The following is a 20,864-nucleotide window of genomic DNA, read 5'->3' as shown; positions in this document are numbered from 1 at the left end:
TCTAAATTGCTTTCTTGTTTGCGTCAATGTAAAATTCAATTGTGTTGACGGTGAATTCCTTACAATTGAATTGATTCTTTTTGTTGCAATTTGATTGTAGAGAATCCTGCCATTCCAGTTGTTGACTTGGGATTTGCAATCAGTGCAACTGCAGCGAACGCAAAACAACATTTCAGAAAAATGCAGGAAGTAATCAAGACTTTTATCGATAAGTATGGATCTCACAGAATAGCCTACAGTGTCCTGACATTTGGGTCAACTCCAACAATCCGTGTTCGCTTTAGCGACTCAGCAAACTCTGACGAGGTGCTAAAACAATCTGTGGAGAACATCCCACAGAATCCTGGAACAGCATCCCTTGACAAAGCTTTGGAAGGTGCAGGGGATCTCTTCAAAGTGTCAAACGGTGCCAGAGATGATGCTGTGAAAGTTTTGGTGGTGATAACGGATAAGAAATCGGATAGCTTGGCTCATGACGTCAAGAAAGCGGCGGAGATACTCGACGAGAAGGACATCCGCGTAATTGGCATTGCACTTGGAGAAGAAGTTGATGGCGAGCTGGGTGACGTCACTGATATAGAAGGGGATGTCATAAACACCACCGATTCATCATCTCCAGCCAAGATCGCAGAGGAAGTAATGAAACGGCTCTTGGACAGTAAGTGTTCCAAGCTTATGTTTCTTGTCACTTGTTACCCGAAAGGACACCTTAAGCAACTTCGACAACTCTGGACGTGCACCACACTTTCAGGAACATTTCTGTCGTTCTCTGTACAGCAACTCATCATTCAACTCTAACAAATCGCCTACATGTCCACATTTAGCGAATTAGAATAATCGCGTTATGTTTTCTAAGGGCTCCAGTACACTTACTTCGAGAAGTTTTCTCTGCCGTCTAAGAGGATGCTTTCACTTCCCAATGTAACGCGCATGCTAGTTACGTATAATTTATGTTGATAACTATTTGTTTCTATTTATAGAAAACGCCAAGCTTGACGAGATTGATTTGGCATTTGCTATCAGTTCGGCTGCTGCAGATGCTGAGACAACGTTTCAGCGAATGAAAGACACGATAAAACAGATCATGCAGGAGTATAAGACAGGAAAACTACGTTATGGATTGCTGGTTTTCGGAGATACAACGATATCATCTCTTAACTTTGAACGAGCTTTCCCAGATGATAACGCGGTAGGTTAAAAGACAAATCTTTTCATCTCCACAGTGAGTTATGAAGGCGTGTAATGCAGGTGCAACTTTTGAGGCTGAGGATTAAATTTTATCTTTGATGCCATTCATCGTAATTAATATTATATTTTTACCTTTTTTTCGTTTAAGATAAGAACACTTTTGAGCTCCGTGTCTCGTCAAACTGGAGAACCCGACCTTCAGAAGGCTTTAGAAGCAGCGAAGGCGGTCTTTGATAAATTTTCAACTCGTCCAAATGCTAAGAAAGTGCTGGTGGTAATTATGGACAAGAAACCCATTGATACGCGCGATGATATCCAGGAGGCGTTGAAACCTTTGGAGAGGGACAAGGTTAAAGTAGTGTCGGTGGCTGTTGGACCCGAGGCAGATGTAGAAACACTGAAGAATATCACTTCAACGGAAACTAACTTTGTGAAAGCAGCTAAAACTATAACACCCACCAAGCTTGCAAAGGATATAATGGATAAAGTTATATCTGGTATGAGGCTTTGAATTACGATTTATGCTAGTTTGACTTTTACAAGATAAATATGTGGCAACTTACTGTGCCTGTCATCAAAACAGAACTTGAACTCTGTTGTCACTTGTGCGCTTTTTTGTAGTGCAGTAGCCGCCATGAAGGTGTATAACAAACATGATATTTTATGTTCGACCTGACACGAATTCTGTACTTGCTTGCCTCATGCCCTCTCATACATGTAAGTCCAGTTAACTACCATGCCGTCAATCGTTGTTATGGCAGAACCAAATGGTCGCCTGAAAGGTAAAACATTGCAAGTCGCTCTAAGTGAGATAATCACGATGTACACTTCCGCATTATTTATCATATCCTCCATTATAGTTGTGAGAGGCAATGACAACAAATTTTACGGAAGCCCTGCATGACCGCCCCACTTGATTCTTCGTTTGCAACTGTCGCTTGTTTCTTCGCGAGAGATTATCAGTGAACCACTGCTGTTCTTGTCCCTCTTTAACGATTTCAAAGCTTAACCAATCATTCATTTTCTTTTCAGACGTTGTTGACCTTCCGGAGATTGACATGATATTCGCAATTAGCGCTACAGCACAGCTAGATGGCGACGAAAACTACAAGCAGATGAAAAAGATCATCAATGCAATGATTGACAAATACGGCACTGGAGACATTTTGTATGCAGTGATAGTGTATGGAGAGGAGCCAGCACTTGAAGTAAGTTTCAAGACCAGCTTTCCCTCAGATGAAGCTCTCACAGATATTGTCAGTGCAATGAGAAGTGCAAGTGGTGCCTCGCTGACCAAGGCTCTTCAACTGGCTAGAGAGGTAAAGTAATATCAGGGACAACCTATAAGATCAATCAAGGTTAACCTTCTTTAGATTACTACCTACTTAATGATCAAAAATCATATACGGATAATGTGTTGGCGGGTGAACTTCTTACCATTTACATGTGAGATAAAGAAGATGAATTATGCCTTCTCATCGACCAAGTGAGCGTTTCCTTTTTGCCCATTGGTGAATGCCGACGATATTTGTCTCTGACTATCACCTCGTGCTCATTTAACGCCTTACCACTTCTGTGCATCAGTCACTAATTTATTTTACACTGCTGTTCACTGCTGTAATTAGTTTCTCTCAAGCTCGCACGCACGCAAAACATAATCGCTAATCAAGTGAATCGGATTTTACAAAGAAATTGTAAGCCGTGTTTATGGCGCTTCCCTACCGGATTTCACTTTGGTTATCCCTTCATCCCATGTGTCGTTGAAAACGTTAAGAGACGTTCTGTTGATTCACCGGATTCCTTTGACTCATTAAAGTAGAGCAGAATCTATTGTAGAAGAGTACAGGGTATATTGATAGTTAGTTGTGTACTTCTGGACGAAATTAATTTTTCATTTGGATATGAATTGCCTGCCGTCGTCACTGGGACGCTGGTCACTTATCCACATTGCATCTTGCTTTTCTAGGAATTTAGTGAAGAAGGCCGTCCCAACGCGAAGAAGATATTAGTTGTGATCACAGACGAAACATCGTCTAGCGATCTCAGTAATGTCACAAAGGAAGGAAGAGAGATGGAGATGGAGAATATCAGAGTTATACCCGTGGCTGTGGGTGACGGTGCTGATTTGAATGAGTTGCAGAAGACAACACCGTGGCTGGACGATATCATAGAGACTGACAATGACGAAAATCCCTACAAAATAGCAGTGAAAATTTTGCAGACTGGGCTTAAAGGTGAACGACGTGTTTCTGTAATGCAGAATAATCGATGATGTTGCGCATGCTGAAGGCTCGACTTCCCCCCTGAAAACGTGTTTTTTAGTGTGTACATGTAATTCTTCTAAAAGTCAGTTTTACTTTTCACTTATCTTCGGGATCTTGCTTTATTGATACTTTTAACGAGAAGAGTTTTCCAGACGTTGCAACGATGCAAGTTCTAGGCGAAATCATATCTAGGCGAGATGTTGAAATCGTAAAGTGTGTTGTACTTTCCAGTCTTGAGCGTATAGTAATCGTTATCGTTCATCGTCATCCTTGAACAGGCGATCGCTAGTTTAGTCGACCACTTTTTGTGCCTTGAAAACAGAACTGAATTCCTAGCTTATCTTCTAACGGAGCATTCGAACTGTCATGGGAATCAACCCTGCATTACCGCTAGTCGTCTTTGAAAAAATGGGCTTGTAGATTTGAAATTAGTTTTCATCGCGTAATGTGTAATGCTGTCAGCTGTTGTTGTTATGGTGGGGCTCAAATGACTCATTTTTGTTCGGCTCATTTATCGTATTAGAGCCTAGAATAGTGCTAAAGGGCTCTGTTGCACTTTTGGATATCCTTTGAAAAAGCTAAAATGTATCTTCGCATCAGTTGAATTAAAAAAAGAAAGGATCCGATTTTGTTGTTTAACACCATATTTAGGTAGTGAAACTGTTTCCTGTCGTCATTCACCGCGGATGACAAGGGTGGAGACGGATTAAAACCTGAAGCAAAATGGGTCATTTTTTCAACTTTTAATGCTATGTCTACAAAAGTTAGCAAAAAATATTATGGTTAATGCTCCCTAATAAATTTGCTTGATATCTCTAATGGAGCATTTTATACATGTGTAAAGGCACTAAGTAGTGACTTAGTAATGTATCCTAGTTAGATTGTCCCTTTGAGTATTCACTTAAGGAACAGACTGTGAAGAGTTTTCCACCCTCCACAATTCGGATTTTTTTTTTCCGCAGAAAAACAAAGGATTCCAGAAATAGATCTGGGTTTTGCTGTAAGTGCCTCCTCACTCAACTTTGAAGACAATTTGAAGAAAATCAAGGAGATAATCAAAGAAATTGTGGAAACGTATGGAATAAACAAAATTCAGTACAGCATGGCCACTTTGGGGGAAAAGCTGAACATTACTTTGAAGTTTAACCTGCCGCTAGATAGCAACGCTCAGTTCATGCTGTACGTCGATTCAGTTCCTGATGTAAGAGGAAGCTCGAACTTGGCACAAGCGCTGAAAGAATCCCCGTCGATATTTAGCGAGAAAAACGGTGGTCGCCCCAACGCGAAAAAGATCTTAGTTGTGGTTATCGATAGCAAGTCAAGTGGCAGTGAAAAAGACATCGAGGATGCGGTAAATGTTGTAGAAGAGGCTAATATTAGAGTAATACCCGTTGGCATCGATCAGGCTGACAGATCGGAGCTTCTTGCTACCACGTTGGTTGAAGGTGATGTGCTAACACCAGCTGGTGATGAAAGCCCAGAGGAAATCGCTGAAGATATTATGGACCGGGCATTAAATGGTAAGAGAATAAAATTGCAAGAGAACTGTGTCCGGTTCGTGTTAAGGCTAATAAATGCTAATCCAGGATTATTATATTTAATCAACAATTGTATTTCCCTCAAGGTATATTGTTCAGAGTATCATGTTGCTTAAGCACATCTGGATCTCGGAGAAATATTTTAAGCTCCATGTAAGCTCCTGCTGCATGTTCTTAGAGAGGAATACTTTACTTAATGAATTAGTAGCACTATACTCAACAAACGTTCTATTTAAGACGTTCTATTTAAATGTTAACATCATAGGATTTTATCTATAGACTCAAAAGTTGAGCTAGAACTACATACTAAATAAACGGTTTCATGTGAAAGTTTGCCAAAAAGAAGTTCCGTTTCAACGGTAACACCATACTTTTTTATCCACAGACTCTTGACTGTTGTCAAAGAGGTTCATTTGAGTAGTAACACCGTAGAATTTTGTCCACAGAACAATATGTTAGCGTAGAAAATCAACTCGCCATGTCGTGTTCTAGGTATGAAAGGGATAAGACAGCCATATGTTTTCAATACTTATATCCATATTTATTTCATTATTCTAGAAACTGCATCCATTCCACTTTTGGATCTAGGCTTTGCAATTAGCGCTTCGTCACAGGATGCAGCCAAAGTGTTTCAACTCATGAAAGAAGCAATACGCTCCATTGCATCGCGCTTCGAAACAAGCAACATTCGTTATGCTTTACTCACTTTCGGGGACTCCGTCAACAGACAGGTTAACTTTACCTCGGATCGGCCAGGTACTGAAGAACTGGAAAAGGCTTTAGGGGAAATAACTAAACCGTCTGGCGGCCCCGATTTAGAAGCAGCTTTTATTGAGGCAAAAATGATGTTCAAACAGGCTGCTCACAGACCTGGAGCCAAAAAGGTACTTGTGTTGATAATGGATAAGAAGTCGAGTAGTGTCGATATTTTGGTGGTGGATTCCGCCAAATCTCTTGAGGATGATAATATCAAAGTCGTACCAGTTGGAATTGGGTTGGAAGCTAATCTATCTGAATTGGAGAAGACTACGACAAATATGAAGTTCATGGTGACTGCTACTGTAGATGAGGATCCACAGCGACTGGGAGAGGAAATCATGAGAAAGGCATTAAAGAGTGAGTACCCCTCTAACCAACGAAAGAAAATTCTTCAAGGTCAAACAATTTCAAGAAAACAATAGCGTTGGTGACGTCAAACACAGGGCGCCCAGTAAGACAATTATAGGAGTTCAACTGACTGTTTGTTTTTTATCATTATTGTTTTTGAAAGAAAGAAGGATTCGAATGTTGAGACCTGATGTTAAAGAGCAAAATACTTCATCACCATCAGTTTCTTGAAAGAGCTTTCGGAACGTATCCGAACCCGTCCGGTAGCTGGTGAAGGAATCCAGATGGGTTCCGAAAGCTCTTTTTGACTGTAAAAAATGTAGGTGATGGAGAATATAGCTCCGTAATTTAAATTTTTGTTTGGGTTCACAGACCTGCCATCGGTACCTGTGGTGAACTTAGTTTTTGCAATCAGTGCGGTGTCGTCTAATGCCAATGAAAAGTTCCAGAAGATGAAGGATATCATCAAAACGATGGTGGATGAATATGGTAAGGAGAGGATTCACTACAGCCTCATCGTATTTGGAGGAGATCCTTCAGTAGAGCTGCGATTCTCTCAGACGTTTGAAAGTTACAGCCAGTTAAAAGCTGTCATTGATGCCACAGGCAGGGCAACCGATGGCGCTGCCTTAGACAAAGCTCTGCAAATAGCTGCACAATTATTCGAGGAGGATGAGAGAGAGACTGCTAAAAAGGTCAGAGAGCTCCGTCTTTTTAATATTTGAAATTCGTCAAGATGTATCGTCCAGTTCGGTGTTTTCTTGAATAAGATTTTTAACGACATTGACGTAAGGAGGGTTTGAAGATTTGAGAGTTTTTGTTCAAATAGAGAGAAGAAGTGTGGCGTCACAAAAATTTATGGGATTGGATTGCTTATTCAGAAAGAACAAGATGGAAAACAAGCCTTGCCAAAAATGAGCTCGTTAGTGCAAATTTCCGGGCAGATATAAGCACCTTTAAGCTCTGATAACTCCTCACAAATTTCTCTAAAATTGGCTTGGATCGTAACGTTTCCTTTTATATCTTACAATTTCTGGATTTGCAAACCTATCCCACAATTTCACAATTTATTTTTTGCGACGTCATGACTTCTCTTCTCTATTGTTGTCCAATGTCGTTGGTAAGTTGGATTGAAAAATGAGTAGATATTTTCTGCAAGGGATAACTTCGAAATGTGCATTTTTAGTGTTAACTAATTCAGTGGAAAGAATTTTCGCTCGTCCAGACTGGCTCCCGTAACTCTTACCGTCTATTAAATGTGAGAAAATACACTCGACAAATCCCCGAATCACTGTGTATTAAAACGTTAACAAAGCTCTTACAAAGCGACGTCCTTTATTACAAAGGGTACCTGTTGATTATTATCCAATTATTTAGTAAATACTAAAACAACTACCCCCCTCTGGGTAGGTGCATAGCGTAAGATATATATCTCCCGTTCACCTCCCCTTCGAGGGATAGTTGTATATCATATTTATGTGAATTTGTATTTCTCACATCTCCCTCTCGTTTTCGCATCGAGCTGTTTTGACGGTCACTGTGTCTTCCTTGAATATCTTTGCAGTGTTGCCTTTCATCATTTTCTCTCTTTTAGGTACTGGTGGTAATTATGGACAAGCGATCTGCTAGCGATCACAAGCAAGTGAAGATCAATGCCAAGTCATTGTGGGAAGATGACGTAGAGGTTATTCCTGTTTCGTTCGGAAGCGAAGCTGATAGAAATGAACTGTCTCAAATAACACCGCACTCAGGAAACTTGATCCTAGTGGACCTGTCCAACAACACGAATTCGGTTGCCGGAAAAATCATGGACAAAGTGAGAAAAGGTAGGACTGGGACTAGTGGCTCATTGACCAGTTGGCGCTAACCCTGGGTTTCTTTGGATTCACTTTCTTTCAAACTTCCTTCAGGGCCGGCTATTTTGGGACAGTTTTTCTGCAGAAAGGCCCAACCGTTCTTTTACGACACGAGAACGTTTTGTGAAAACAATCTCTTAACCTAAGTAATTTATTTTATTCCCGGAGCTGTGTTTTCAACTTAGATAATAGAGAAAAATCAGACGCGAACGCGATTAAAACCCTGCCCTTGGCAAATATGTAGACTGTGAATAACACAATGCACGTGGATGTAAAACGACGCACACAGCTGTTCGAAAAGAGCAGGGGAAGTGTACCCTGTTTTCTTTGGGCGGCCTTTCTTGGCTTGTGTGAGGTTTGGAATGGGAGTATAACCTAACAAAGATCACGTCCCCAATGTCAGTGATATTAACGTCTACTATGTCAATCTGCGTGTCCTGGCTTAACAACTTATTTAGGGCATAATGTGTGATTTCTGTTGTTTTTAGCTATTCCAATGGTTGATTTGGCCTTTGCCATCAGTTCTAATGCAGCAGGTGCAGCAGAAACGTTCCAGAAAATCAAAGATGCCATCGATTATATTGTTACCTATTACGGAGCTGATAGAATTAGGTACGCGTTTATCACGTTTGGTTCATCGGCATCCGAGGACATAAGCTTCCAAGACATGCGGACAGTCGACGAGCTAAGAGACGAAGTTGATCTATTAAGCCGTCCCTCCGGAGTGCCAAATCTAAAAGAAGCCTTGTTAAAAGCAAAGGATGTGTTTAGCAAAGCATCAGACAGACCGGAGGCCAAGAAATTCCTGGTAGTTATCATGGATACAAAATCAAGTAACGGTGGTGAAGAGATTACACAAGGTGGAGAGGCTTTAGAGAAGGAAGAAATTAAGGTTGGTTTCGATGTTTGTTACCCCAATGCCATTCATGACCTTGGAGTCGGACTTACTACGTTGAGGCAGTTAGCAGGATATTGCGAAATTATGTTTTTCGGTCAGTAACACACACGACTTGGAAGAAACAAAAACTATTTCTCCTGAAAGGGCTCGAACCTATGACCTTCTAGTTGCTCGTCCAGACATCCTACATTCATACCCCATATGAACAGCATCATCCAACAAATGGGAGTGAATTATACTATTAGTAATAAAAACGCTTGAGTTGCGGGATACAGCGATCTAGTCCCAAATAATTAATTTGAAGTTTACTCTAATTTTGAGTGTATTTCCTATTGTCACGACTGCATCATAAAGGATGGTTCAGTTGGATATTTTCATATAACCTTTAACGGTCTGAGACGGTTTGGAACACGTTAAGCGATCGGTCTGCGTCAAATCGTCGTGGACGTGTGAAAACATTTAAGACCATCACAGATCATATGAAACCTTTCTTACCATCTATGCTCAGAAAAACCAGACTAGGCTTCATTAAAAATGCATGTATCAGAGTCCTCTTATAATGACTCTTGTATATTTATGAAACAATATGGCCTTTTCATGAGCCAGATTTCATTTCCTATTTTTTTCTTAAGGTTATCTCTGTAGCTATTGGCACTGACGCAGATCCTAATGAACTAGAGAAAGCCACAACAAACCGAAAGAACCTGATTAAGTCTTCAAAGAGTGAAGGGGCTAAAGCTTTGGGAAAGAAAATTGTCAAGATTATTGTCAAAGGTAACGAAGAATTAGTTAGTACTTCAAACTATTTGTCCAACACAGACGGTTTCACAATATTCGCGATTGCAAAGTTACATTCTAGCTAGCACTTGAATAATATTATTATTTAAGCGAAAGTTCAAGGATAAAATAAAGCAAATATCGATGATTAAGCAATTTTATGATTATTCATTTTGGTAAGAATTCTAAATTTAAACAGCAGGGTTAAAATTTGCCGCAGTTCACTGTTCGCAGTTCCTCAGACAAAATCAACATCATTCAGTCATAGAGAGGAGAGAAAGAGAAGTCAGGAGTCAGAATAGGAACAAACAGGCAGAAGACTGACTCCGTGTATTTTTTTTACTTAAGTTCAGTACATCTCTTGCATTAGATCATCCGCCAATCCAGAAGGTAGATATGATCATAGCAATCAGTACAAGAGCCACAAGAGGAGATGAGAACTACCAAAAAACCAAGGATGTTATCAGCTCAATCATTGACGAGTTTGGCCGTGAACGCATCCATTATGGCGTCCTGCTCTTTGGAAAACCGCCACAAATAACAGTGCGCTTAGGTGACTACCATGACACCGACGATAAACTGATGGCAGTCATAAATAACTTTCCAGCTGACAAAAACAGTGCTGATCTTGCAGAGGTAAAGTGGATCATGAGACTTTAAAAAAGCTGAAAGTGTTAAATTTTCTGTGTTTTGTATGCGCAAAATATATCCACCATATTATAATGCTTCCAGATGGTTGCATTTGGTTATATCATGGTCATTTGTTAGCTTTTTTCCCCTTAAGTGCCGGGCTTTAAATACTCAGTGAATTAGTTTTGGGACATGAACATTAGACGAGTCCCTTAAGTAGCAAAATCATACCGCATCACAGGAGAGCACTTATTTTACCAATCAGAGACATCACTTATTCATGGGAACATTTCTGTGGATATGCAGCAGTTATTTTCCTGTCAGAGTAGACATTGATATCTATTCGTTAAATTGCCAATATATTTTCTGGATTATCACTCTCCCCAATCTGAAACGAATCTTTGTGTTTAGGCGGTGAAGTCATCACTCGAAATGTTCTCAAAGGAAGGAAGATCCGATGCTAGGAAAGTCTTAGTAGTCGTTTCGGACAAAAAGTCTGACAGCACAGATAACGAATTAAATGAAGTGATGGAGCCGCTCCAAGAGATGAGGATCACGGTTATTCCTGTAGCATTTGGTGACGAAGCTGATGAAATGGAACTTGGAAAGCTTACTGATGACGCGAGTACCTTGATAAGAATTGGCATAAGCAATGATACTGCAGACATCAAGATGGAAATCATGGATCAAGTATTCAAAGGTTTGTCCTTCGGGCAACAGTGTAGCTCAAGATTTTTTAACACGTTCCTTTATATTTTTTTAATTTTATTTTCATAATGCTTTCTGTCTATTTTATCAATTTGTATCTGCTGGCCACAGAGTAGCCTAACAAACAGCCGACATTTGGCGACGCTACCACTTCCCCGCCAAATGATTTGGCGGGGAAGTGGTAGCGTCGCCAAATGTCGGCTGTTTTCTCAGGCTAGCCACAAAGGGGATTTTTTGACCCTTAATCTTCATCTGTTAAGTCGGTCCCTTATATTTCCATACCTTATCACTACCATACAATCATTCTTTTGCCTATACTGAACCTTTAGCGTACCCGTATAGAGCTACGGTTAGTTTTTTCAGCTACTTCCCATACCAAAATTCGAACATCGCATTTTGACCGTTTTAAAATCTCTCTCTTTTTTCTTCTCTCACAGAGAGGATCTTTATACCAGAAATGGACCTTTTGTTTGCCATCAGCACTACTTCCACCGAATCAGATGATAACATGGCCTACGTGAAAACTGTCCTTTACAAAATCATTGAAAAATATGGCATCCGAAAAATCAAGTACGCTTTGCTGACGTTTGGGCAAAAGCCTTTTGTTCATTTCCAGTTTAGTTCTATCTCTGATGATGTTAACAGACTTCTTCAGGCCATTGCAGCAAGCAAAATGCAGGCAAATGGTGCTTCACTACGAGATGCAATGGAGAAAGCAGAGGAAATGTTCAAAGAAGGTACAGGTTCTAGTTGGATCGTCTAAGCTCTCACAGGTGTCATGTGGCTCAGCAGTAGAACATTTTTACTAGTAAGCAGAAGGTCATAGGTTTGACTCCTGTTTGACATCTCGGTTTTTCCTTTTTCCGAGTCATTGCCTGTGTTATTCATTGATAATTCATTCCTCTTAGAAAGATTCGTAGTAGTAAATGAGTCCAGCTTAAGTCTTATGTGATGAGTAGCAAATTAAAAGTATAGTGTTGGCTAGAGAAGTTATTGAAAGGAACCTAATCAACATTAGATTTCAAGGAATAATCTGCGATCGTCGGGTATCCGCCCTTAGGGAGCACAACATGAACGTTTCGTCACTAGACTAGTTCTAAAGAAGCATCCCAAATACGTAATTGATTATGGCGATGAGAATTAGGAAGGACAGGGGGACGGACGAAGATGTTTTGATGCGAGAACTCCTCTATCTGGCACCAGGAATTTTTTAGTAACAGACTCTCTACTTGATACTAACGACCTGTTAACTAAACGAACCTGTTTAACTTATCTGGTTCCTCTCCGTATAAACAGAATTGTCGATGGCCTTGGTTATGCTGTTTGCATTGATATACTGTAAAATTCCGAAAATAAGCCCCGGGGCTTATATTTTTCAAAAGCCCTTTTTGAGGGGCTTATTTTTGGAGGGACTTATATTCGGAGGGGCTTATCTACGGAGGGAAATTTGCGTTTCAAAATCGATTGGGCTAGCCTTATGGTTGAAAGTAAATTTATCGTTTTTGCTTTGTTTTACTTTGTACATGTATTTGAGGGTAATTTTCCAAGCACAAGCCCCCGGAGGGCTTATATTTGGAGGGGCGATTTAACGGAGGGTTTTTTGCGTTACCGGTTTGGGGGGCTTATATTTGGAGGGGCTTATTTTCGGAATTTTACGGTATATATTTGATACGCTTTACCTTTTGATATCAAGGGAGCCGTCTTAACGCCAAAAAAGTGCTGGTGGTTATCTCTGACCAAACCTCAGAAAGTACTGAAGACGAAATTAAACAGGCCACACTTCTCGTGGAAAATAACAACATCCGGGTAATCCCTGTGGCACTGGGCAGTGAAGCGGATATCAAAGAACTTTCAAATGCCACCTTTGATGAGGATGACGTAGTGAAAGCTGAGAGGACTGATGACCCAGAAAACGTCGCAGACCAGATCATCATGAAAGCCAGTAAGTGCCTCTATGGAGTCCGGGATGACGATAGGACAGTGAATATTATCCCGAGTATTTTGCGTTAGTGGAGGAGACAAAATCGGATAGGGCATTCCCTACCCACCCCCCCCCCCCCCCCGACTGTCGAGAACTTACCTTTTCTTCTTACCCTTGGAGAATTCCATAAAAATTGCTTTCACCCCGTAAAATGTGGGTTCTACCCCCGAAGAATATAAGTTTAACTCTGAAGAGTTTCTTGAAAATGTGATTTTTCCCTGTTCATCCCTGAGGAAGATTTTGTTAAAAACGAAGGCTTCACCCCCAAAGAATTCTATATTTTTACCCTAGCCCTAAAGAAATCCGAAATTTTTATAATTTAACCCTGAAGAATTCCATTCGTCCCCAACCGGGAGGGGAGGTGGGGGGGTGGTGTTGCGGGTGTTAAATGCCATAGCCCAATGTTCAAATTCTGGGGAAACATTTGCTGCTGAATTTTCCGGTAGGGCAGTTTATGACTGTAATCAATAGGAGTGAAAATTCTTGTTTCATCTGTCCCTCGGTAGCCTTAGTCTTTTTAGTTTACAAAGGTTTGAATGTTTAGCGGCGATGAGGTGTTAAATGGGCTAGGAAACCGCCGCTGTGATGATTCTTCACCTGTACAAGCTCCGCTTCCATGGCTTCTACTTTTAAAGGTTTAGAGAAATTGCAGATTTTTTAACCATCCCGCTTCATTCATCCCACTTTGAGATACTTCCCCCATGGTTTCTTGTAATTTATCGCTATATTATTTATTCTTAGCATCCCCAGGTATTCCAGAAATCGATATATGTTTTGCTATAAGCACCTTGGATTCGGATGCAGATGAAACGTTCAAGAAGATGAAGGAAGCTGTGAGCAGTATCATCGAAAAATACAAAGACTACGACCGAATACACTATTCTGTAATTGCATTTGGTACTGAACCAAGCCCAGTGGCGAGATTTGGAGAGTTTGACACGTTAGAGAAACTTAAGGAATATGTCATGAGCATTCGTCGACCATCTGGGCAACCAGACTTGGAGAAGGCTCTTGACAAAGCAGTGAACATTTTTGATAACGCTTCCTTTCGGCCTAGAGCTAGGAAATTTCTTGTTGTCTTTGTTGGAAGTAAAACTTCTAACAGTCTTGGGATGCTTAAGAAGGCTGCCAAACTCCTGGAAGATAAGATGATCAAGGTGATCGCTGTAGCTGTGGGAACAGAATCGGATCCTAACGAGCTGATAAAGATTGTTCCTAACAAGGGAAACCTTATCAAGGGCGATACAGTCTTCAAAGACCCAGAAAAAATGGGAGAAGAGGTTATGGATACTGTGCTAAAAAGTAAGAACGAGGCGTTTGTTGTTGCACTTTCTCGCCCATAAACGTCATTGATAGTCACTACTGGAAAGAAATTTCTAAATAACACTACACAGGCATTCATGCTTTCTTTTTCTGTATATTCTTATCTCTTGAATGTTAGTTTCAGCTTCTTGAGTTATGAGGCCACAATGGCGTTGTTTTACAACTTATCGGTCAGACTGAGAATGTGGAGATGCAGGTTGTAGCCTTGGCCATCTTTTGCCTAGGACCTTTATTTCCTAGTATGTTAGGGAAGGGGGTTAGGTTTCTTCTTAGGAGTCTCGTGCAACAGAAACCTGGGTAACTTTTGGTCGTTTGGCTTGCCTTTACTCAACGGACCAAGTTTTGATTTTTTGTCCCTCTGGTTTCTCTTTTTTATCGTTACAGATCTGCCCATTATACCAGAAGTTGATCTCGTATTTGCCATCAGTGCTAATGCTGCTCAGTCAGACGCCATTTTTGGAAAGATGAAACGTGTAATTTCAGATGTAGTGGACCTGTATGGTAAAGAGAGAATTCACTACAGCGTCATTGTCTTTGGTTCTGTTCCTGATGTTAAGATTCAATTCAACGATGTTTTCCCGAACGATGAACGCTTAAAATCCTCCATTTCACAGTTCAAGAGAGCTTCTGGTTCCGCGCTGGATGCTGCACTTCAGAAGGCCAAGGAAATATTTGACAGTTATGCACGACCCGGAGTAAAAAGGGTTTTGGTAGTGATAACCGACAAGAAATCTGACAGCAGCGAGACTGAGGTTCGCGATCAATCGTCTCTTCTTGAGGAGGATAAAATCAAGGTAATACCAGTTGGTTTGGGAGATGAGATCGACAGCAAAGAACTGGAAATACTCACACCTCGTAAGGATGATGTCATCGAAAAACCAGTTAATGTCTCTGACAAGGATTTGGTTAATCAAGTAATGAAGAAAGTTTTAGAAGGTAATGCCTACTTTTCCATATTCCTTTGTTATGTTCGTTTTAATGTCTTATTGAGATAATTGCTCCGCACCTGCTTAAAAAAAATAAATTTATTTTTTGTATACTTGTTTTAAAACAAGTCTCAATTCTATGAAAATTAATGATGAATTTTCTGCCAAAGTCACCTTTATCACCTTAACTTGTTACTATTATTTTTGTCTTGGTGGAGGTATCCTATTACGGTTTTAATGAAATCTCTGAGATGTTAAATGTTAACGCTCTTTGCTTAGGCTATGAAACTTTCCTCACATTAAGAGAATGGTTACAATGGTGGGTTGGTCATACCAAGCCTTGGAAGGCGTGAAAAAAGAATGATTTCCATTCCGCACAAATTTTGAGTAAAAAGATCAGAAGTTCAGAAAAGATCAGATTCATATACCGGTAAATAGTTTGAAGAATTTGTTTTATCCTTTACATTTTGTAGATGTCGTAGATGGAAGCAGATCTTGACGTATGAAAAAATGGTTATAAAAAATTTACACAAGTTACTAACCTAAAACCTTCTTTACTCTAGAATCAATCTTTGTGCCAGAAATTAATCTCGCATTTGTCATAAGCACAACAGCTGTGGACCAAGATGAGAACTTGGAAAAAGTGAAAGAAATAATCATGGGAACTGTTAAAAAATTCGGGCTCTTCCGTGTCAGGTACAGTCTCGTAACATATGGCGCCAGTCCTGAGGTTAAGATAAGATTCGACAATGTCTTTGACACTGAAGAGGAATTTGGTGTAATAGTTGATGGTGTGAAGAAAGGAGTTGGCAGTGCGGCTCTAAATAAAGCACTTGAAGAAGTGCGGTACCTATTTGCGGTTGCCGAAGATGCCCGACCGAACGCCAGCAGGGTGTTAGTTGTTATTACAGACAGAACATCGGACAGTACTGAAGACGAAGTTCAGTTCGCCGCTAGAAAGCTGAAGGATGACGGTGTTCGGGTTATCGCCATAGCGCTTGGCGACGAGTTTGATCCTGTTTCGACAGAGGTTATCACGCCAGACAAGACAAGCAGGCCCAAGGAGGTTGTAAATATGTTTGTGGACGTGGTGCTCAATGGTAAGGAACAGCACCTTTTTTCGAATCAATATCATTAAACTATGGAATTGGCTTGTTAACTTGGGAACTGTCCACACTTGACCTGGGAACTAGTGCCTGGATACCGACACACCTCGAGTACCTGATATGTAACTGTGTACATAGTAATTCTCACTCTGAAACACGAGCTTAGCAGTGGACTGCCCCAGAACCAATAATAACACAGTGCACACACATGAATCCGGTTCCCACTTTTGTGCCCTGTCACCGTGCCCGAATTCTAGTGTGGGGTTCTGTGTACATAGTAATTCTCACTCTGAAACACGAGCTTAGCAGTGGACTGCCCCAGAACCAATAATAACACAGTGCACACACGGGAATCCGGTTCCCACTTTTGTGCCCTGTCACCGTGCCCAAATTCTAGTGTGGGGTTTCACATTAGCGACCAGCGAGTACCGTACTAGGGCACCGTCCCAGGGCACCGAGTGTGAACGCTGCCTAAGGGGCTGTCCACACTTGGTGCTCGGGAACCAGTGCCTGAGTACTGGCACAAAATGGTGTTGTGTTCACACTTTGAGTACCTGATATGTGACTGTCTATATGGTTACTCCATTTCGCCCCGTCAGACGACATTTTGAAATATGAGCTTAGCACCGAGAACAAAGCAGTGGACTGCCAGGAACTTACAAAAATTGTTTGCACACAGGGAGCCGGTGCCCACTGTTGTGCCCAAGTACAAGGTCGAGACCTGGTACTCGGGCACCGGTACCGCACCCGAATTCTAGCGTGGGTGCTTTAAAAAAAGGTGTGTTCACATTAGCGCCCAACGAGTACCGTATTCGGGCACCGTGCCCGGGTACCAAGTGTGAACTCTGCCAAAGGTATCAGTTTTCCAGCTCTTTAATACTCCTCCAATATTCCGATGACAAGTACAATTCTAGTGGCACAAAAGTTTTTTTGTCGCTATGTATTTCATTTTTCAACGCGATACTCGTCAGTTACTACTTCAAACAATGTTCTCCTTCGTATTTGAAGCCTCTTTGTGAAAACTTTGTAACATAACGTAACATTGTATGTTTGTGTTTCAGAAAAAGTTGACCTTGGCTTTGCCATAAGCACCACTGCTCTAAATGCTGAGGATACGTTCAGGAAAGTAAAAGAAGCCGTTACCACCATAATAAAGAAATATGGTGTAGGTAAGTCACTCCTAAGTCATAACACCACACAGGCTGACAACACACAGGGTTTTTCAAAGTCAGCAGCTATTTATAACTTATGCTAGTTTAATTTGATCAGCCACAATCAAGGCTCGAAAAAACCTTGAATTAAATCTTGTCCTTTGGACAAGCAGCTCTCGCATTTTGCTTGCCTGGGGCCCCCTCTAGCTTGCTCGTCTTAGTTAATAATTTTGTCAGAGATGACTTGTCTAGACCCTTGGGCAAGTCAGCTTTAAGAGTTACTTGACCAGCGAGAAAATCTACTTGTCCCGGACTACCGAACGAGACTTTTTACGAGCCCTGCACAATGTAACTTGCCAGCTTTATACAAATCGTTTGGGTTATGAATAGACCTTTTTTGAAACCCACTCTAGTGAGAAAATACACTGGCACAAAGCTTAAGGCTTGTGTGGGCCATTTTATTCAAATGACTGTATTTTATCACCCCAAGCCTCAAGTTCGGGCCTTTGTTTAGAGGAATGCAGAAAAGGTGTACAGTTAACTCTCTCTATGACGGACAACCTTTGAGGCCGGTACTAAGTGTCCTTCTTAGAGAGATGTCCGTCTTATACAGAGTCAAAAGCGGTGGCGGATCCAGGGAAGGGGCCCGGGGGGCCGCCCCCCTTATCTTTGGACCAAACTGAAAAAAAAATTGGGGGGAGACCGGGCCGCACCTTTATCTAAGAGTCTGGATGACCCCCCCCCCCCCCCGCCCCCCCAGCCGTTATCTCAAGGTCTAGACCTGGCAATGAAACGATGAGAGTAAAGAAAGGAAGAGACCAACTCTTGGGGTCCGTTTTACAGAGGTGTCCGTTAAGAGAAAGTCCACTGTATAATTAACTATTATTCTACGGGTGCGCGTTGGATATGAGCTATAATCATCTCATATCCAACAAGCGCGAGTGGAGTATTTGTTTTATTAAAAACGCCTACAAAATGAATGGCTAAGCCATTCAGAGCTGAATGAATGGCTAAGCCATTCAGAGCTCTAGAATTGCATTATCCAATGATTCAGCTTTTAATAAAAGCAATTTATTATATGGTTGAATCCGCGAGTGGGCGACTTGAAGTGAATCCTCTGTTCTGATTGGCTAGCCAAGCTTGCAAGATGGGACTTCGCCTCGGTCCATAAAAGACATAAAAATGAACTTGGCCAATATCCAGCCATCTTGACTTCGCGTTCTGTCAATAACACATATGTGCTACCCTATCCATCTTTTTCAGTTTCCTCTTACGCCCTTTGTACGAATTACACCAATAATGATAATGTGAGATGTCTTTGATCGAACTTTTAGGTAACCTTCGTTACACTGTGATAGCTTATGGCTCAAGCGCTAAGGTAGTCATCAGTTTTAACAGGACTTTGCCATCCCTGCAAAATTGGCTGAGCACGTTGGAAAAAATGCCGATTGAACGAGGGACGCCTGCTTTGGAGAAAGCTCTTCAGAAAGCTAAGACCTTGTTCCAGATTAGCGCGCGTAAGGATGCTAAAAAGGTTCTTGTAGTCATTGCCGACAAGTCACCGATTGGAGATCAGCAAACAGTATGGAAGGAAGCTAGAGACTTGGAATATGATGACGTTAAAGTTGTTCCTGTTGCCATTGGTGACGAAATTGATCCGACAGAAATCGCGGGCGTTTCACCTTACAGAGAAGTGCTTGTGGATGTCCCCAAAGATGTCGACCCAAAAGATCTTGCTGGACTCGTCATGGATAAAGTGTTTATAGGTACTGTAGTTCTCCTCATTTCTCTGCTGAGTTAGTTTCCACTGATTTAGAATTACGTTTTAAACAGTAAAGGTAAAGGAATTGTTGAGACTTGCCTCAATTCTGTAACTTTCAGCCGTTTGAACGTTTTTCGCGAAATTCATCGACATTCAATTATTGCTAACTGGCCAGCAAATTAACCAAGACGTACAACTGACGCTTACAACATCAATGGAAGGATTAGGTTACAAGATACTTATGAAGGCCAGATGGGCAAAATTGATGACGATTAACATGGGTTGAAATAAGGGTTTTTGAACTGCTAAGCCTGGCAGTTTCTCCATGCTCTAACCCCCGTGGAGAAGAATTCTTACTTTTTACCTTTGTAAAACTAATTTCTATAGCGTGTGGAAAAAATGCCTTTCGAGACTACTGCCAGCAGAAGAAGCCAAATGATGTGTGCTGTTTATTTTTTAAGCTACTCCCAAAGTACCAAAGATGGACCTTGTCTTTGCTATCAGCGCAATGCCAAGGGACAGCAACTTCGACTTAATTCTAGACGTTGTCAAGGAAATAACGCAGCGATTTTTCAGCAACAGAGTCAGATACGGGCTTATTGTCTTTGGCAAGGATGCGGCTATAAAGATTCAAGTTACAGACAACCATGCTGATCTTAACAAATTGCAGAAGTACATTGGCTCTATCGAATCTAACACCGACGACCCTGCTCTAGACAAGGCCCTTGTTCTGGCCAAGACTATGCTTCAAAGTGAGCCCACGAGGAAAGATGCGCGAAAGGTGAGAACATGTTCTCTGTTCAGGAATATTTGCTTTTCAGACACCTATGCATTCTATTGTTGTCCCTTCTTCAGTTGATTGAGATGTTTTATACGCCTTCGTCTCAAACATTTTTTTCGCCTCGTCCTTCCGTGGATTTCATCAAAACATATCCCTTCTATTATTGTTTGGTTACTTAGGTTCTTGTTGTTATCACTGATGCCTCGACCGGAAACGATAAGCTCGCCATACAGAAGGCTGCAAAAGACTTGATCAAGGGATTCATTGTCACAATTCCTGTTGCGATAGGAAATAGGCCTGCTCCTGAGTTAGAAAAGATATTCCCGGATGAGGAAGTGATAAAGGCAAATGACACAGACCACGCGACGAAGATTGCAATTAAGATTCAAGACAAATTGGTGGATGGTAACAACTATCTAGTTTGCTTTATTTATCTAACGTGCTTGTTGACGTCTTTATTTTTCTAATTGACACTTCCATACCTTAATTAAGTAACAGCGAGATGCTCTACATTTTTCAACGCAGTGACATTCAAATGAAAACTTTTTGCCAAAATTTTTGCTTCGTAGTTTTCATTTATATCGAAAAGGCCTTGCTCATGCGAAGTGGGGAACCTTTTTTTTGTTAATGAAAAGACTGAAATTTCTGTTCGTACACCGTTTTTAACTGTATTTGGGGAAAAATTTAAATATCATCACAAAACAAAACAAGCCGATAATCGGTTGAATGCTAGAACAATTGAGGAACTTGTCTCCATCTTCAGCGTAGAAGAACAAGACGCTGGTAACTTACCGACTTGACAGTCAGTCGGTAATTTCCTTCTTGACTGCCAAGAATACCTCAATACGTTAAATCCGTTGATCCGAGC

At 41.1% G+C, this 20,864-nt stretch overlaps 2 protein-coding genes across 2 annotated transcripts in view; one reads left to right on the top strand and one right to left on the bottom strand.

Moving 5' to 3' along the window:
• LOC140936593 (uncharacterized) overlaps positions 1 to 20,864 on the top strand; it is a 167,774-nt gene that overhangs the window by 92,550 nt on the left and 54,360 nt on the right. The window contains exons 71-92 of the mRNA XM_073386122.1: positions 101 to 658; positions 981 to 1,189; positions 1,337 to 1,685; positions 2,221 to 2,507; positions 3,155 to 3,422; positions 4,415 to 4,972; positions 5,549 to 6,106; positions 6,470 to 6,792; positions 7,692 to 7,923; positions 8,442 to 8,845; positions 9,484 to 9,625; positions 9,999 to 10,264; positions 10,670 to 10,958; positions 11,404 to 11,703; positions 12,660 to 12,908; positions 13,689 to 14,249; positions 14,655 to 15,206; positions 15,760 to 16,296; positions 17,364 to 17,471; positions 18,788 to 19,219; positions 19,677 to 19,996; positions 20,176 to 20,401. Of these exons, the coding sequence (XP_073242223.1) occupies positions 101 to 658; positions 981 to 1,189; positions 1,337 to 1,685; positions 2,221 to 2,507; positions 3,155 to 3,422; positions 4,415 to 4,972; positions 5,549 to 6,106; positions 6,470 to 6,792; positions 7,692 to 7,923; positions 8,442 to 8,845; positions 9,484 to 9,625; positions 9,999 to 10,264; positions 10,670 to 10,958; positions 11,404 to 11,703; positions 12,660 to 12,908; positions 13,689 to 14,249; positions 14,655 to 15,206; positions 15,760 to 16,296; positions 17,364 to 17,471; positions 18,788 to 19,219; positions 19,677 to 19,996; positions 20,176 to 20,401 (7,728 nt within the window). The remainder of the gene's footprint in view (positions 1 to 100; positions 659 to 980; positions 1,190 to 1,336; positions 1,686 to 2,220; positions 2,508 to 3,154; positions 3,423 to 4,414; positions 4,973 to 5,548; positions 6,107 to 6,469; positions 6,793 to 7,691; positions 7,924 to 8,441; positions 8,846 to 9,483; positions 9,626 to 9,998; positions 10,265 to 10,669; positions 10,959 to 11,403; positions 11,704 to 12,659; positions 12,909 to 13,688; positions 14,250 to 14,654; positions 15,207 to 15,759; positions 16,297 to 17,363; positions 17,472 to 18,787; positions 19,220 to 19,676; positions 19,997 to 20,175; positions 20,402 to 20,864) is intronic.
• The window catches only part of LOC140943368 (protein LZIC-like), a 296,884-nt gene that overhangs the window by 260,859 nt on the left and 15,161 nt on the right, over positions 1 to 20,864 (bottom strand). The window lies entirely within an intron of this gene.

The sequence above is a fragment of the Porites lutea genome, chromosome 1 (genome assembly GCF_958299795.1).
Source record: "Porites lutea chromosome 1, jaPorLute2.1, whole genome shotgun sequence".
Lineage (NCBI taxonomy): Eukaryota > Metazoa > Cnidaria > Anthozoa > Scleractinia > Poritidae > Porites > Porites lutea.
The sequence above is the reverse complement of the archived record's forward strand: the minus strand, read 5'-3'. Positions and strand labels throughout refer to the sequence as shown.